Source organism: Bubalus kerabau, chromosome 18 (genome assembly GCF_029407905.1).
Source record: "Bubalus kerabau isolate K-KA32 ecotype Philippines breed swamp buffalo chromosome 18, PCC_UOA_SB_1v2, whole genome shotgun sequence".
In the NCBI taxonomy this organism is placed as follows: domain Eukaryota; kingdom Metazoa; phylum Chordata; class Mammalia; order Artiodactyla; family Bovidae; genus Bubalus; species Bubalus kerabau.
The window spans coordinates 18,617,285-18,634,799 of NC_073641.1; the positions used below are offsets into that span (position 1 = coordinate 18,617,285).

The 17,515-nt window shown below is 41.3% G+C and overlaps 1 protein-coding gene across 3 annotated transcripts in view; it reads right to left on the reverse strand.

Moving 5' to 3' along the window:
• Positions 1-10,999: 10,999 nt before the first annotated feature.
• Positions 11,000-17,515, reverse strand: part of IPO11 (importin 11) — a 201,395-nt gene continuing 194,879 nt past the window's right edge. For 2 of the 3 annotated variants that reach the window (XM_055555038.1, XM_055555039.1), the window contains one exon: positions 11,000-12,379. In XM_055555038.1, the coding sequence (XP_055411013.1) occupies positions 12,207-12,379 (173 nt within the window). In that variant the 3' untranslated portion in view covers positions 11,000-12,206. The remainder of the gene's footprint in view (positions 12,380-17,515) is intronic. The other variant, XM_055555040.1, reaches the window with a different exon arrangement.

A 17,515-nucleotide genomic window follows, 5' to 3' on the forward strand; every position in this document is an offset into this window, starting at 1 on the left:
CCCAGCACCTCAGAATATGGACTTATCTGGAAATGGGGTCACTGCAGATGGAGTTAGTTGAGATAACTGGTGTCCTCAGAAGAGGGAAGAGGCAGGTGGAGAAGGTGCCCATGTGACAAGAGGAGGAGACTGGAGTGCTGCATCTATAAGCCAAGGAAGGTGGAAGAGTCAGCGCCAGAAGGTATGGGAGGCAGGAGGGATCCTCCCTTACAGGCTGCAGAAGGGAGCAGCCCTCCTGACACCTCAGTTTTGGACTTCTGGCCCCCAGAATTATGAAGGAATACAGTTCTGTTATTTTAAGTTGCTTATGAAGGAATACAGTTCTGTTATTTTAAGTTGCCCAGTTTGTGATAGTTTGTTACAGCAGCCCTAGGAAACTTGATACACCATCTTTTAGGGTGTTGGGACAAATTATATTTCAAACTTTATAGAATGGACACATTTCTGAAAAGGTAAATGGAAATAGATCAAATAATAATTAAAACATGACTTAAGCACTGGAGATGTAGTCCCAGAGAATGATTTTGACTACAAGAGGTTACTTAAACCACACCACAGAAATCTTGCCAAAACACTCTTCACTACAATGCTGAATTTTAGCACAATGGGCATTTCCTAGTCCAGTTTCAGAAAATCCTAAAATAATGTAATAGGAACTTCCCTGGTGACCCAGTGGTTAACAATCCACCTCCCATTGCAGGGGACACGGCTTCAATCCCTGGCTGGGAAACTCAAGATCCCCCATGCCACAGGGCCAGTAAGCTGGGGTGCAACTCGAGACTACACACCGCAGCTCCTAACCTGCGTGCTCTAGAGCCGCGATCCACAACGAGAAGCCTGCATGCCACAACGAAGACCTGGTGCCCACCCCCACCAACAGCCCACACGAGCAGTTTAAAACGACGTTATAGAGCATGGGCACAGCTCAGCCGTGACAAGAACAGCCCAACGAGAACCCACTCACTTGTAAAGCGCCTACTAGGCACCAGGCACTGTGCTGGGGGCTTTTCAGACATATTTGTCCAGACTCTTACTTGTCCCTTTCGTAAAACAAACAAACCTTTTCCTTAGGGCTGTAACCTTCTACAGAGGGCAGAAGCAGGACTAATATAATTGGAACTCTCGGCCATAGTCCCACACTGACCCTCGTCATCACTGAAACTGCTCCTTCCTCAGTATCTCGGTCTCTCACCTCCTTCAGTATCTCCGTCTCTCATCACCTCTGCCTGTCAGGTCTTCCAAGTCGCTTATCAACCCCTCCTACAACCACTGTTCTAAGACCATTAGGACCTACAGTCCACCGAACCTTCCATTGACCCTATCCTTTGCCTGCCCCTACCTTTATTTCCTTTTCAGTCATCTTAGAATTCACTGTCCATCAGCTGGCCCTCATTTCTGAATCCTCTTCTGGCAGCATCATCCGCTGAAACCCAGCTCTGCAGCTACAGCTGAACAGCACAGTGCTGCCAAAGAGTCACACACCACTGTTTACTATAAATACATGTCACTTTTATAATAAGGAAAAATATATTTTTAAAAAGCAACTGACCATGTAATTTCCTTGAAAGATTTTTGCACTTATCACAGCTTCAAATTGCTATCTCTAAATCATTTCAGAAACAAAATTGTCAGTCCTTTGAGTTTTCCTTCTCCTAATGTTCATCCTATAGGTTACACAATGGAAGGCCATATGGAGAGGACATTGGATGGTTTCAGCTCCACATATGAAGGGTTTGGAAGTTGTTACTATTGTTCTTATGGGAAAAAACTGGACAAACTGAAAAACAATGGCTTTTCTTGGACTCGGAGAACTGAGTTTGCAAGGCTGTCTCCCCAAAATGTAGAGAAGAGGTAAATTTAGACTCACAGCCAAGATACGCTTTCTTGGATCATAAGTGCCAGAGCCATAAACTGGAAGGATCACATCTGGGGACCACAGTCTTAGGGGAAGACCTTACTTCCCCAGATCAGCCCTGGGATTTCTTTGGAAGGAATGATGCTAAAGCTGAAACTCCAGTACTTTGGCCACCTCATGCGAAGAGTTGACTCATTGGAAAAGACTCTGATGCTGGGAGAGATTGGGGGTAGGAGGAGAAGGGGATGACAGAAGATGAGATGGCTGGATGGCATCACTGAGTCGATGGACGTGAGTCTGGGTGAACTCCAGGAGTTGGTGGACAGGGAGGCCTGGCGTGATGCGATTCATGGGGTCGCAAAGAGTCGGACACGATTGAACGACTGAACTGAACTGAACTGAACTTACTTTGTTGAGTATTACTTACGGCTCTGGCAGGTGGAGGGGAAGGGTCATGCTTGTGAAATATGACCAGAGATTTCTCTATCACAGAGGGCTACTCCCCAGGGAAAAGAATTTACTAGGCCCTTGTCCTAGAACCATGGGAGAAGGACATCCCTCTCAACCTACCCCCTTCCAGCTTTCATGTCTGACCTCAGAAGGACAAGAGGGCCATCCAAGAGGAAACACGTGATGGTCACAGGCCAGAGACTCAAGCCCACTAAGAGACTTGAGATTTAATCCTAAAACCAGAAACACTCCCCTCCCACACACTTTGCTACCTACCACACTAACAGGGCTCCAGTGAAACTGCGGACAGTCACTGAAAGAGCTACCAGACACAGGGTCTCTCTGAGACAAAGTACTCAGAGAAGCCCAAAGTCAGGAGGGGAAACAAAACCAAGACCCCTACCTGGAACAGTCTGAAATCTCTGGCACCAAGAGCCAACATTAAACGCAGCCTAACTCCTGGCCAGATTAGCATACATGCTTACATTAGAAGACCATTTATCTCAATTCCTATCACTCAACACAGTGCGTCCAGCGTTCAACCAAAAATTAAAAGGCATGCTAAAGGCAAGCAAAACAGACAGATCAAGATCTATGATCAAGCAAGAAATCAGAGCTCTCAGGCAAGCATCAGAATGAGATTCACATATATTGTATTTTTATCTACCTACCTACCTATTTATTCATGGCTGTGCCATGTAGGATACAGGATCTTAGTTCCCTGACCTGTGATGGAAGCTGGGTCCCTGCCTTGAGAGTGTAGTCTTAACCACTGGCCTGCCAGGGAAGTCTCTTGTATATAATATAGATGTTAGAATTCTCAGGGGATTTAAAACAGCTACCATTATGAGAGTTGGACTGTGAAGAAGGCTGAGCGCTGAAGAATTGATGCTTTTGAACTGTGGTGTTGGAGAAGACTCTTGAGAGTCCCTTGGACTGCAAGGAGATCCAACCAGTCCATTCTGAAGGAGATCAACCCTGGGATTTCTTTGGAAGAAATGATGCTAAAGCTGAAACTCCAGTACTTTGTCCACCTCATACGAAGAGTTGACTCATTGGAAAAGGCTCTGATGCTGGGAGGGATTGGGGGCAGGAGGAGAAGGGGACGACAGAGGATGAGATGGCTGGATGGCATCACTGAGTCGATGGACGTGAGTCTCAGTGAACTCCGGGAGTTGGTGATAGACAGGGAGGCCTGGCGTGCTGCGATTTTCATGGGGTCACAAAGAGTCGGACACGACTGAGCGACTGATCTGATCTGATCTGACCATTAGTATGTCAAGGGCTCTAATGAGAGAGACAACATGCATGAACAGATGAATAAGCAGAGAGATTGAAATTCTAAGAAAGAATCAAAAGTGATTGCCAGAAGTCAAAAATAGTAATAAAAGTAAACAGAAAACTGAAAACTACGCATATCATATTTAATCATCAGAAGAGCAAAGCCAAGGAGAAAAATCGAAAGTCAGAGGAGGAGGGAAAACCATTTTACCTATAGAATATCATGGATAACAACAACAGGGGATTGTGTTTCAAAAACTGTGAAAGCAAGAAGAAATACTAGCCTAGAATCCCACTTTCGGCAAAAGTATCCTCCACAAGTGAAGAATAAAGACTTTCTTAAGCAAGTAAAAACAGACAATTCATCCTCGATAGGCCTGCCCTGCAAAGAAATGTTAAAGAGGGTTAGAGTTAAGTTGCGATGGTTAGGAAAATTTTATGTCAGAAATTTAGATCCACATAAATAAAGGACGGTTACTGAAGAAGAAATAAATGAAGGTCAAGTTAAACTTTTGTGCTTTTTAAATTCTTAATTGGTCTGAAAAGTAACTGTTTAAAGTAACAATGTACCGAGTGATTTTATAGCACAGAGATGACTGAAGAGTGACTGCAAGTCCTAAGGGTGGGATGGGAGAGCTGGGCACGTCGCTACAAGGCACCTACACTTCACAGGAACAGTGTTATTTGAGGGTGCACTTGGCTCAGTAAAGGGCTTCGCTGATGGCTCAGAGGGTAAAGCGTCTGCCTGCAATGCAGGAGACCTGGGTTCGATCCCTGGGTCCGGAAGATCCCCTGGAGAAGGAAATGGCAACCCACTCCAGTACTCTTGCCTGAAAAATCCCATGGACAGAGAAGCCTGGTAGACTACAGTCCAGGGGATCGCAAAGAGTCAGACACGACTGCACGACTTCACTACTTTCTTTCTTTCACTTTAGCTCAGTAAAAACACAAATTGTAAACCTAGGCCATTAACATTTTATTTTTACTACTATCTTTTAATTTAAAAAATTAAAAAAAAAATTTTTTTTTTCTTTTAAATTTTTGCCATGAGGCATGAGGGATCTTAGTTACCCACCAAGGGATGGAACTTGTGCCTCCTGCACTGAAGTGTGGAGTCTTAACCACTGGACCACCAAGGAAGTTCCACGATTAACATTTTTTAAAAAGAAATATAATTGAAATTGGAAGAGGTGCTAGGAACCTAAGGCTGCAGGCCTCACCTTTCCTCACCTGTGAAATGGTAAGGTTAGAATAAGATGCCCAGAATAGATCTCCTCTCTCTGATTGCCTTCCTGCTCTGAAATTCTTTAACTAAAAACCTTAAAATAAAACAAACATCAAGCAAAAAAATAAAACACCTCCCTTCTTCCTTTACATATATCTACAAGGAGCCCTTTGAAAGGTATAAAAATAATCAATTCCCTAATGAATTTTCTGCAGTAAGTTGGGATTTCCATACTTCCATGCTATTAGCTACCAAAGCAGGCTTATCTAGTAAGTTTAATAAAATACTGGATTTGCTCACATGGTTCAGCACATCTAATGCACTGTGAGTAAAGAATGCACCAGGCTGAAGGAAAGGTCATTTCACAGTATTGATTTCACTGCCAGAGACAGCACAAGACATGTGCACTGCAACCCAAAAACAAAACCGAGCTGCCTTCCTTGGCTAGTAGAACTCATGATTAGTTTGTGATTACCTCCAGAACTGTCAATAGACTTTCCTTTGCTGGCTGGTTGGCTGTCGATACACTTCTAAGCTCAGTTTACATATTTATGAGCTACAACCTCCCTGACAATCAACAAGTTTTGATCTTCTAGATTACTGCTTAAGTTGTGTTTGACTCTTTGCAAGCCCATGGACTATACAGTCCACGGAATTCTCCAGGCCAGGATACTTGAGTGGGTAGCCTTTCCCTCCTCCAAGGGATCTTTCCAACACAGGGATTGAACCCAGGTCTCCCGCATTGCGGGCAAATTCTTTGCCAGCTGAGCCACTAGAGAAGACGAACACTGAAGTAGGTAGCTTCTTCCTTCTCCAGTGGATCTTCCTGACCCAGGAATTGAACCAGGGTCTCCTGCATTGCAGGTGGATTCATTACCAGCTGAGCTACTAGGGAAGTCACTTAAGCTGCAACATTCATTAAAAAAAGAAGCGGTGGGGGGTGGGGGGGGGGGGAAGCACCTTTGGGGCTAGCCCAAATAGCTCTGTGTAGACACCTGCCTCCTCGGAAATGAGATACTGATCTTGCTTCAGGGCAGAGCTGTGGGGAAAAGAAAAAGCTCACTTGCAGGTCTACTCACAGTGTATCTCCAGACCTTCCTGCTTTGTGTGCTTAGCTGCTCAGTCTGACTCTTTGCCACCCTTTGGACTATAGCCTGCCAGGTTCCTTTGTCCGTGGGATTCTCCAGGCAAGAACACTGGAGAATGTGTGCCTGCTTTAACTCCTTGCAATAAAAACCCCCAAGCAGCAGACTTCCAGTCATAAGGTTAATTTCCAGATTTAAAACCATGTGCCGAGTGGCAGACAGATATCAGTGCTTTAAGCCTCACTAGACTCCTACCTGTTCTAACAGTTACTTGCATTCTATTTTTGCCCTACTGGGAAATAAAAGTGGCATAAAAATCAATGTTTCACTTTGAAGGGAAAAAGGGCTGGAGGACCAGACATCGATCCATTAGACAGTTCTTCAAAGCACACTTGGCTAAATAAATTCCAACAGGCCCAGATGAGCTGGATGCAGGCATTAACTGGAACAAGGAGAAAATCTTGCTTGTTAAAGATCTTTGGCTAATTGGAAACTCTCTACTTGTTTCAGTAAGAAAGGATTCTAGAGAAAATATAGTCAATGACTCTCAGTTCTGAATTTTACCCAAGTGCTTCAGACCAAAAGAAGTCCCCTAGGCCAGGAGTTCAACTGCCCAGAAGTAAAATCAGGGAAATTCAGACCAACAGCAAAACCCTTTTCCAGAGTATTTGCCTCAATGGCTTGAAAGCTCAGCTTCAGACAGCTACACAGGGCTGTCATGGGACATCAGGTTCTTTATACTAAGCTGGATGTGCTGGGGACACAATGCACTTTCTTCTTAAGAGGAAAAAGTTAACTTTGAACTGCTGTTTCAGGTGTCACAGTTCTATGGAGATACCAAGATCAGAGCTTCACATAAAAGCAATAATTATTTTTTCTCTCCCCATTTCATCAGTTGATAAAGTACGGCTTTGCATCCTAAGCTACACTAAAAGAAAATGCTCTAAAGTGTGGCATGTTTCTGCCTTTTAAGCGCAGACCAAATATGATAATGAAGTATTTGTGAAGTGTTGAAAAAAGCATACTGTTGCATATTTGCCAACTGTTTACAAATCCAAAAAAAAAAAAAGAAAATGCAGTGCTTACCTTTATTTCTTCATTTTTAGGTGGCATATGAATTAAGGTTACATAAGTGTTCACAAAGATCTACATATTTCTTAAAAACACAAGGAGGCAAGGGAGAAAGAGAGAAGGAAAGAGCAAGAGATGACACTTAGCTGATGTGTGCCGTAACAAAAAGGGAGCTTACGACACTTGGGAAGGTTGATGAAACGTACTCCAGGTTCAATATACCTTTCCCATAGCTTAGTCATTGACTCATCCAGGTCTTAACCTGGATAGATAAAACAGCAGAAGTTGCTGTAAATGAAAAGATAGGCTAGTAGAGGTTAAGAATTTTAAGGTTAAAAAAAAACAAAAACCAAAAGCACCACTGGAAATTTCTAGTGCTGGAAGGTCTTTGCAACACTATGGAGAGGCCTGATGAGCACAGCTTATCCACTGCAGCAGCGGCAACAGACACAGTCGGACACCGCGAGTCCTGATGGACACCGCGAGTCCTGATGGACACCGCGAGTCCTGATGGACACCACGGCAAGGACACAGCGAGGGAGTCTCGCTGCCACAAATGTTACAATTACCAGGAAACAATTAGAACACTGCAGACAGATGGAGATTCTACAAAACAGCTGTCTCAGATTCTTCAAAAGAGCCAATGACATGAAAAAAAGGACTATTGTAGACTTAAAAACGAAAGCGCCGAATGCACTGTATAAATATTCAGATCATAAATCAAGCATGATATAAAAGATACCTTTGGGGGCATTTGTGAAAACTGAAATACGAACTATTTGATATTACTGGATTAATTTCCTTAGGTATACAATGGAGTATTAGAGGATGTGTAGAGAAATACCAGTCTTAGAGGTAACTGAGGGTGAAGTATCTGTAACTTACAAATAATTTAGCAAAAGCATATATCCATTTGTGTATGTGTATATGTAGGGAGAGAGTAAATGTGTCAAAATGGAACAATCTGATGAATCCAGATGAAGGGTATACTGATGTTTGCTATACTACGCATTCCAAGCTTCTATAGGTTAACTTTTTGTTTCTTAAAGTTGGAGGAAGAAAATACTATTTTCTGTGACAAGCATCTCTTGTCTTCCCTTCATCAGCTCTCTAAAAACTTTTAAATTTCTACTCACTTGAGATTTATAAGATAAGAAGAAACAGAACAGAAAACTATTACCCTAACAAAGTGAGCCTTGTTTTAATTCACTGAATTAGGAATTAGTTGTGAGGCTACAGAATTCTAACACTTCCAAAATCTCACTGATGACTTATTTTATATGTCAAATAGCTCTAAGTCTGGAATCAGAGAGAAGCCCAATTCCAGTACAGAGCCATTTACTTTTTAAATAACCTTATGACACAATGCTATTTGAGAACAATTTTTTAAGGGATCAGATCAGATCAGATCAGTCGCTCAGTCGTGTCTGACTCTTTGCGACCCCATGAATCACAGCACGCCAGGCCTCCCTGTCCATCACCAACTCCTGGAGTTCACTCAGACTCACGTCCATCGAGTCAGTGATGCCATCCAGCCATCTCATCCTCTGTCATCCCCTTCTCCTCCTGCCCCCAATCCCTCCCAGCATCAGTCTTTTCCAATGAGTCAACTCTTCGCATGAGGTGGCCAAAGTACTGGAGTTTCAGCTTTTAAGGGATATCAAATAATAAAGCGCCAACATCATTCTCTTTTGTGAAAGACCTCCTTCCCCTGCACGCCCACTGCTCCTGAACACACATTTCCATTAGAACCATGATTTTCACCTATTATATTGGCACATGTGTGTTCTCACTGGATTGTAAAACTTCATGAGGTAAGTAGCCTATTCTAAACCCAGAATTTAGCAAAGAAGTATGGTATAAAACAGGAACTCAACAAACATAAGTTGAATAAAGGAATAGGGAAAATAAAGATCTAAAGTGAAGATCTTTCATGGGAATCTGAAACATGAATATTTTACCATCTAATGATATGGCTTCTCCAACATGACTGGTAGGAGAAAGAAGCAGCAGGAACCAGTTATAACAAAAACTCTAAAACGTTTACTGTTGGCCACATGGACCTTTGTCAGAGGGCCAGGAGAAGTCTCTGTAGTAAAAAATAAATAGAAAAGGAGTATGTTTATGGAATAGAAATGATCATTACCTTATATTAGGAAGAGCAGTTCAACCCAAGGCCTGGCTGAGTTGTCTGTCCAAAACTTAATACATTTGGTATGAAGCTGCATTAATGGAGAGAATTCTGTAAATCAATAATTACATTTTATCTCTTAATTGAGCAGTTAAAGATACAAGAATTTTTCTTTTTTTCTGAGCCTATTTTAAACATTGAGTTTAAAAAAATGAACCAAACCAAACTCTTTCCCAGAGATATTTTTTTCTTTTTTTTTGCGAGGTGGCTATTTCAGTAACATTTGCCATAACACTGTAATGAAATCTGTCAGGAACTGGAAAGATGAGTATTTTACTGTAAGTGAAAAATGGGAGTATGTATGTGCATTTCTGAAAACATTAATGGGAATAGTGCCTCAAATGAAAATAATTAAATCAACAAAAGAAATAATTATTCTTAGGCCAGTTCTGGGGACTGAGTAGTAATGATAAAGAAATATCATAGGAGGGAGGAGGCAAGATGGCAGAATAGAAGGACATGGGCTCACCCTTCTTACAAAAACACCAAAAGTACAACTAACTGCTGAACAACCACATTAAAAAAAAAAAAAAAAAAAAAGTTGGAATCTACCAAAAAAGATAACCCTACATCCAAAGACAAAGAAATTTAGAAAGATGGTAATTATAACCCTGTATGTGAGACAGCAGAAGAGACACAGATGTATAGAACAGTCTTTTGGACTCTGTGGGAGAGGGAGAGGGTGGGATGATTTGGGAGAATGGCATTGAAACATGTATAATATCATATAAGAAACGAATTGCCAGTCCAGGTTTGATGCAGGATACAGGATGCTTGGGGCTGGTGCACTGGGACGACCCAGAGGGATGGTACGGGGAGGGAGAAGGGAGTGGGGTTCAGGATGGGGAACACGTGTATACCTGTGGCAGATTCATGTTGATGTATGGCAAAACCAATACAATGTTGTAAAGTAATTAACCTCCAATTAAAATAAATAAATTTATATTTTAAAAAAAATAAAATAAAATCAAGCTGTAGGTGAACTTCTAAAAATACACCAGGCTTGAGATTTTTTGGAAGCTCTTTCTGAAAAAAAAGAAAAAAAGAAAGTTCTGAGCTCCACATGAGGCTTCCAAGCCTAGGATTCTGGAACGGGAGGAGGATACCCCAGAGAGTCTGACTTTGAAGGCCAGTAGGGTTTAATTGCAGGAAATCCACAGGACTGGGGTTGTGTATGTACTCGGAAATTGAAAGAATGAAATAATGCCTTCTGCAGCAATATGGATGAACCTGGAGACTATCATCCTAGTGCAGTAAGTCAGACAGAAAGACAAATGATGATATTGCTTACATGCCAAATCTTTAAAAAATGATACAAATGAACTTACTCACAAAACAGAAACAGACTCAGACTTACGGTTACCAGGGAGGAAGGGTGGGCTGACGGGGAGGGCAGACTTGGAGTTTAGGACTAACACGTACACACTGCTATATATTGGAAACAGACAACCAAAAAGGACCTCCTGAATTAGCACAGGGAACTCTGCTCAATACTCTGTAATAACCTAAATGGGAAAAGAATTTGAAAAAGGTTGCACATGTACAGCTGAATCACTTTGCTGTACACTGGAAACTAACAAAACACTGCTAATCAACTTCACTCCTATATAAAATAAAAATTAAAAAAGAAAAGAAACATTGTATTAAAGAAGTCCTGGTCCTTAAATGAAAAGAAAAACTGAAAGGGTTACTAGGATTTGCTACCTGAAGGACTGCCGCCTACTAAGACAGAGTCAACACCAGACTATGAAAGAAAACCTCTCTTCAAAATTCACTGGGCCATTCTTATGAACTCATTTTTTGTGAGGCAGGAAAAATAATCAGGCAAATCAAAGGTGAGGTATCTTTGGAAAATTTAATTTGGACCATATTTTTCTTTCTTTAGCTGAAAACATCAAATATTTCCATACATTTTGGACTCCACGACTTACAAAGGGGCAGTGGGTTTCCTGCAGTTACATACTGTACCCAACTTTCTATAGAAAGATCAGACATTTTCCAACCTTGCTTTTGAATATTTTCTTTAAAATGCTTTAAAGGTTCTTTATAGTCAATGGCAAGTAGAACAAAGTAAGGCTTTTTTTTCTCCTTTTCCCCGTTTTTGGTACTGCATGTAGGAGGAATAAGGAAGGAAGACTCATTACATCAGTTTTGGTACCCTGGGGGACTGCTGCTAGCCCCCCACGGGCACCCCTGCACTGAGGAACCCAAGATAGGTAAGTGCTGAACACCCTGTCACAGCCATGTCACGGCAGAGGGGGGTCTGGGGGCTGTTAGTTCCTCTCAGTGTTCACAGGGCTCCTGGTCTCCAGGAGTAACAAAGGAACCGGGACCAAACCACGACCAGATGTCTCCCACCTGGCACTGCAGTGCCACAGATTCACTTCTGTGGGCCTTACAATGTGCATTTAAAGACTAAATGTAATTAGTGAAAATAACACAAGGAAAAAAAAGTCTTTACTAATTCCCATATCAAATTACTAGAATGAAAATAAAAGCATCTGTCTGATAAAACATATCTTCTATGTCAGTTGAAAGCAACTCCCCTGGCAAGATCATCTCAGTAATGTATATCTGTCACTATTTGTATATTTCTGCCTGGTACACACATTTCTTTAATTGCATCACCTGAACAGCATTGTTACTTTTCAAACTTGTAGTCTCATTAGCTTAAAAAAGGGATAAGGCAGCCAAATTTAACTAATATTGGTTGCTGTAAAACATCTCAGACATTAAACCTTCTTCTCAAGTGTTAAGAGCACATGATTAAAAGGTAACAAACAGTTTCTTCTCTTAACAGGAAACTAAGCAGCTATTGTTGTCAAATCTATCTCTAGTAAACACAGGGCCCCTCATAAATATAAAATTAAATTCTTTTGAGGAATAGGTTTGTGATTTTAGTTATGTAGGAATTACATTTATTCACTGAATTTTTGTAGTAAAAAAAAGGCGTGGTCTTTGCATCTCTTTGCTTCTTACACAAGGGATCTTTCCATCATCCCAGCAGGCTTGCACACAAGGCAGCACGCTGGCCTCCTCAGCCACAGCTCACACCCTCAGAAGCCCTGCAGAAACTCCTGCAGCTGGGTGACGATCTCGGTGTCCACCGTCTCCATGAGGGACTGGAAGCCTTGCTCTCCCAGCAGCTCCTGCTGGGCCTTGAGCTTCTCGTAGATGAACTGCTGCAGGGACACGGTGTGCACGGGGTCCTTCAGGGCCAGCTGTGGGACAGAGAGGAGCCACAGTGTGTCACAGAGGCAAAACAAGGCCCTTTTCCCTGTGAGCGACTCAATTCTTTGTAATTCCTTTCACAGCAGCTAAAGTGCCTCTGCCACCCTTCTTCTGATGGACTCGAACGCAGCCTCCCCGTAGAAAGGGCTGCCAAAGAAAATTTCATTCAGTGAGTTTAGACTCAGTGAATGTAATTCCTCAGTCCCCTGGGCCTCTGAGCACAGTCGTCTGATTAGCCCAATTTCTCAACAGCTCACCCATGTAAAGAATCAAAACCTGGTGGAAAGTACCCTAAAAGAAACAGAATGTGCCAAAGAGCATTTAAACAGTTTTAACATGATTGTCCAGGCTGCCTCATAGGAAGAGCAGGGACTTTACTGTGGCAGCTTAGTGAGGCCCTCAGGACTGACAAAGGAGACACTGCCTTGTCTTGGATTGATACGTTACTTATATACGTGTATATTCTTCTGGTTAAAAAGAGAAAGAAAAATAATTAGTAAAAATAGATTTTAACAACCTAAAAGTGTTCTTCTGTTGAAGTATTTGAAAAACAAAAGAAATACAATTAAATTAAAAAGAACCCATCCATCCACTTCCTAAAGATAACAATCACAAGAGAAAACATTCTGGCCTCTTTGGCCTGTGGCATGCACCTACGTACATATACATACACAATTAATATTGCTGTTTGCACTTAAAATTATCACACAAAAAACTGTACTCTAATACATTTAAGGATTCCAAATATATTTGTCTTTTTTTTGTTATAGGCGTGTTGAAGTAATCAGTCTAATTTAAATACAACTTTTTTTTTTGCAATTTTAACTATAATTTTGCTGAATGATCTTTCATGAATAATGTTCCATGTTACTATGTATACAGCCTTTCCTCTACATTTCAGATTATTTCTTGAGGATATCTATCACAATTTTAGAAGAATTACCAAAGTACATACACAGTTTTATGACTCTTGATACATACTATCCAGTTGTTTTTTCTATGGTTTGTACCAACTTAAAAGGTCTATGAGTTTTCAGCTTGTGACACTGTTAGCGCTGGTATCGTCAGTATTTACATTACTTAAAATTCAAGAACTGAAAATAACACGTCTTTGCTTTAAGCTGTATAATGCTCTCATTATCAATAATGCTGAACATGTACAAGGCTTTAAGTAAAGTTTCTGTGTGAGAAATTCTCCTTCCTTACTGGGGCTCAATTCTATGCAGATGAAGTAGCTGAGTCAGATCTTCTGTCTGAGCAATGTAAGTAGATTTTAAAATAATGACCACACATAGAAAATGTAACTGAGAGGCAGAGACATAGGAGCCACGAATGTGAAACTGAATTCCTTATGTGACTATTCCAGAATTACAGAGTAAATTCATGGCAGGGGTAATTTCAATACTAATTCTTCAGGAAAATGGGTAGGAGAAAGAACAGCAAGAACTGACAAGCCTGAAGATATCATTCTACAAAATGTACAGAAATTGAACATTTAAAAATACATGCTCTCCTAAGCAACATGCAATAATGTTCAATATTACTTTAATGACTAGGAAATAGACCTCTTACTAAAGAGGCTGTGAACTTTGTTGAAATATCATGAGTTATCTCTAGCTAAAGCCATCTGCTACAATATGAGTGAAAAGAAACTGGGCTTCAAGCTGATGTTCAACAAGTCACTCCAATTACTGAAGCAAAGCTTAACAGTCTAGTTTAAATGCAGTTTCAATTTGCTATATGACATTGAAAGCAGTTAGCTTATCACATCTCCACTTTAATTTCCAACAGACTAATAAAGAAAGAAATGAAAACTCAGCAGTGGCCACAGGACTGGAAAAGGTCAGTTTTCATTCCAGTACCAAAGAATGCAATGCCAAAGAATGTTCAAACTACTGCACAACTGCACGTATTTCATATGTTAACAAAGTAATGTTCAAAATTCTTCAAGCTAGCCTTCAACAGTATGTGTACCGAGAACTTTCAGGTGTTCAAGTTGGATTCAGAAAAGGCATAGGAACCAGAGATTGAATTGCCAACATCTGTTGGATGATAGAAAAAGCAAGAGAATTCCAGAAAAACATGTACTTCTGCTTCATTGACTACACTAAAGCCTTTGACCATGTGGATGACAACAAACTGTGGAAAATTCTTAAAGAGATGGGAATACCAGACCACCTTACCTGCCTCCTCAGAAACTTGTACACAGGTCAAGAAGCAACAGTTAGAACTGGACATGGAACAATGGACTGGTTCAAAATTGGGGAAGGGGAATGTCAAGGCTGTATATTGTCACCCTGCTTATTTAACTTCTATACAGAGTACATCATGAGAAATGCCAGACTAAATGAAGCAGAAGCTGATATTGCTGGGAGAAATATCAATAACCTCAGATATGCAGATGATACCACCCTTATGGCAGAAAGTGAAGAGGAACTAAAGAGCCTCTTGATGAAGGTGAAAAAAGAGAGTGAAAAAGCTGGCTTAAAACTCAACATTGAAAAAACTAAGATAATGGCATCTTCGTTTGATGATGGGATCACCAGTCCCATCACTTCATGGCAAATAGATGGGGAAACAACAGAAACAGTGACAGACTTTATTTTCTTGGGCTTCAAAACTGGTGCAGATGGTGACTGCAGCTATGAAATTAAATGATGCTTGTTCCTTGGAAGAAAAGCTATGACAAACATAGACAGCATATTAAAAAGCAGAAACATTACTTTGCCAACAAAGGTCTGTATAGTGAAAGCTATGGTTTTACCAGTGGTCATGTATGGATCTGAGATTTGGACCTTAAAGAAGTCTGAGCATCAACGGATCGATGGTTTTGAACTGTGGTGTTGGGGAAGACTCTTGAGAGTCCGTTCAAATACAAGATCAAACCAGTCAATCCTAAAGGAAATCACTCCTGAATATTCACTGAAAGGACTGATGTTGAAGATGAAGCTCCAATACTTTGGCCACCTGATGCAAAGAGCCAACTCATTAGAAAAGACACTGATGCTGGGAAAGATTGAACGCAGAAGGAGAAGGAGACAGAGGATAAGATGGCTGGATGGCATCACTGATTCAGTAGACATGAGTTTGAGTGTGCTCTGGGAGATGGTGAAGGACAGGGAAGCCTGACGTGCTGCAGTCCACGGGGTCGCAAAGAGTCAAACACAACTGATGACTGAACAATAACAAAACCCCACCAGATGTGGCAGAACACTACATCAGTATATTTTTCAAAAGTGCATTGATCAGTCATGAAAGGATTAAAAACACTTATCTGCTTTGTAAGGACAGTTGTGGAGGGAAGAATGAATTAAAAAAAACATACACAGAATCACTAACTGCACACCTTGCACGCGTCACGTGTGCTCCGCAATCACGTCCGACTCTGCAGCCCCGTGGACTGTAGCCCACCAGGCTCTTCTGTCCATGGTTTTCCAGGCAAGAATACCAGAGTGGGTTGCCATTTTCTCCTCTAGAGGATATTCCTGATCCAGGGATTGAACCCGAGTCTCCTGCATTGCAGGCGGATTCTTTACCACTGAGCCACCTGGGAAGCCCTAACTGTATACCTCAAAGGATCTTTAACAAAAACAACAACAACACTATATTTCGTTATAAAAAAATACACATTAGCAAATAAATGTCTATTTTGGCTTATGGTAGACATTCACTAATCATGGCTATTAATACCTTATTTTGAAGAAATAAAACAGATTGACCAAATGATTCCCTAGAGAAGAATTATCACTGCACATGCACACAAAAAAAATCCAGATATTATTTTTTTGAATGTAATAATGCCTATGCGTGTGTGTGCTAAGTCACTTCAGGAGTGTCCCACTCTTTGTGACCCTATGGACTGTAGCCCACCAGGCTCCTCTGTCCATGGTATTCTCCAGGCAAGAATACTGGAGAGGGTTGCCACGTCCTTCTCCATGGGATCTTCCCGACCTAGGGATTGAACCTGCCTTTCCTGCATCCCAGGCAGATTCTTTATCATTAGAGTCACCTGGAAAGCCCCAAAATGCCTGTAGTTACTAAAATAAGAGACCCTGAAATCACTAACAACATTTTTAAAACTATTTTTTATACAAATAATGTCCACTTAACATTAATTATCTGATTTAACGTGAAAATACACAGAATGCCTACCATGTTTACCAAGTGGTATGTTCTCTAGAAAATAGTTTTCTAATGTAGTAAGTAAACTGGAACTAGGAAGATTCTGGACATTATACATAAACAAACATAAGGAGGCTCCAAAGGGTGGAGAGAAGGCAGACCAGGGAGCCCAGCTCCCAAGGAAAAACACAGTGTTGAGTGCTCTTTCTTCTTGCCTAATAAATTCCAGATTTGGGGCTGAAGAAGCCAGCAACTGGCAACACCAATGAGCGCAGAAATCTCCAACAAAATATCTACAAGATCTCTAGCCAAAGGACCAGGAAAGGGGCCACACAGCAAGACAAAAACACTTAGACAATAACTGCTCTACCTCAGACAAGCACCGCTGAGTAAACTGTGGCCCACTCACACTGCGCTATTACGAGGACTTGACCCTCTCCCGTGTGTGAGCGAGCCCTTGGGGACCTTGAACTCTCTCCTTTCTCACCTCAGGAGGCATCAGTGGAGGCTCTGTGGGGAACATGGCCTTCTTCCCCTACCTGGCAGTAACAAAGTGGCACATCTACTTCTCCTGCCAGAACAGGATCAGAAAAAACCAGTTAAAACAGAAGGTTTAAATAAGACTCAGAGTCTCATAACATAATACTAAAAATGGCCAATTTTCAATAGAACTCACTCATAACACCTACCAAAAGGAGGGGTCGTGGCCAAGAGGGAAGTGGGTTTAATTGTAAAAGGGTTCCAAATCTTGACTCATTAACTTCAACATTCTGGCTGTGAAGTTGTAGTTTTACAAGATGCCATCCCTGGAGGACATGAACAGTACAGTTTGTAAGCTAGAAAGAGCATTAATCTGGCAACCTCAATGACCAAGAATACACTGGGAGGCAAGGAGTTAACTTCTAAAGATGAATGATCAGAATACTTTGGCACCTATATGCCCAAATTTAAACAAATCATTCATAGAAGAATCTTACAAAATCAAATTATTTATTCTTCTTTCC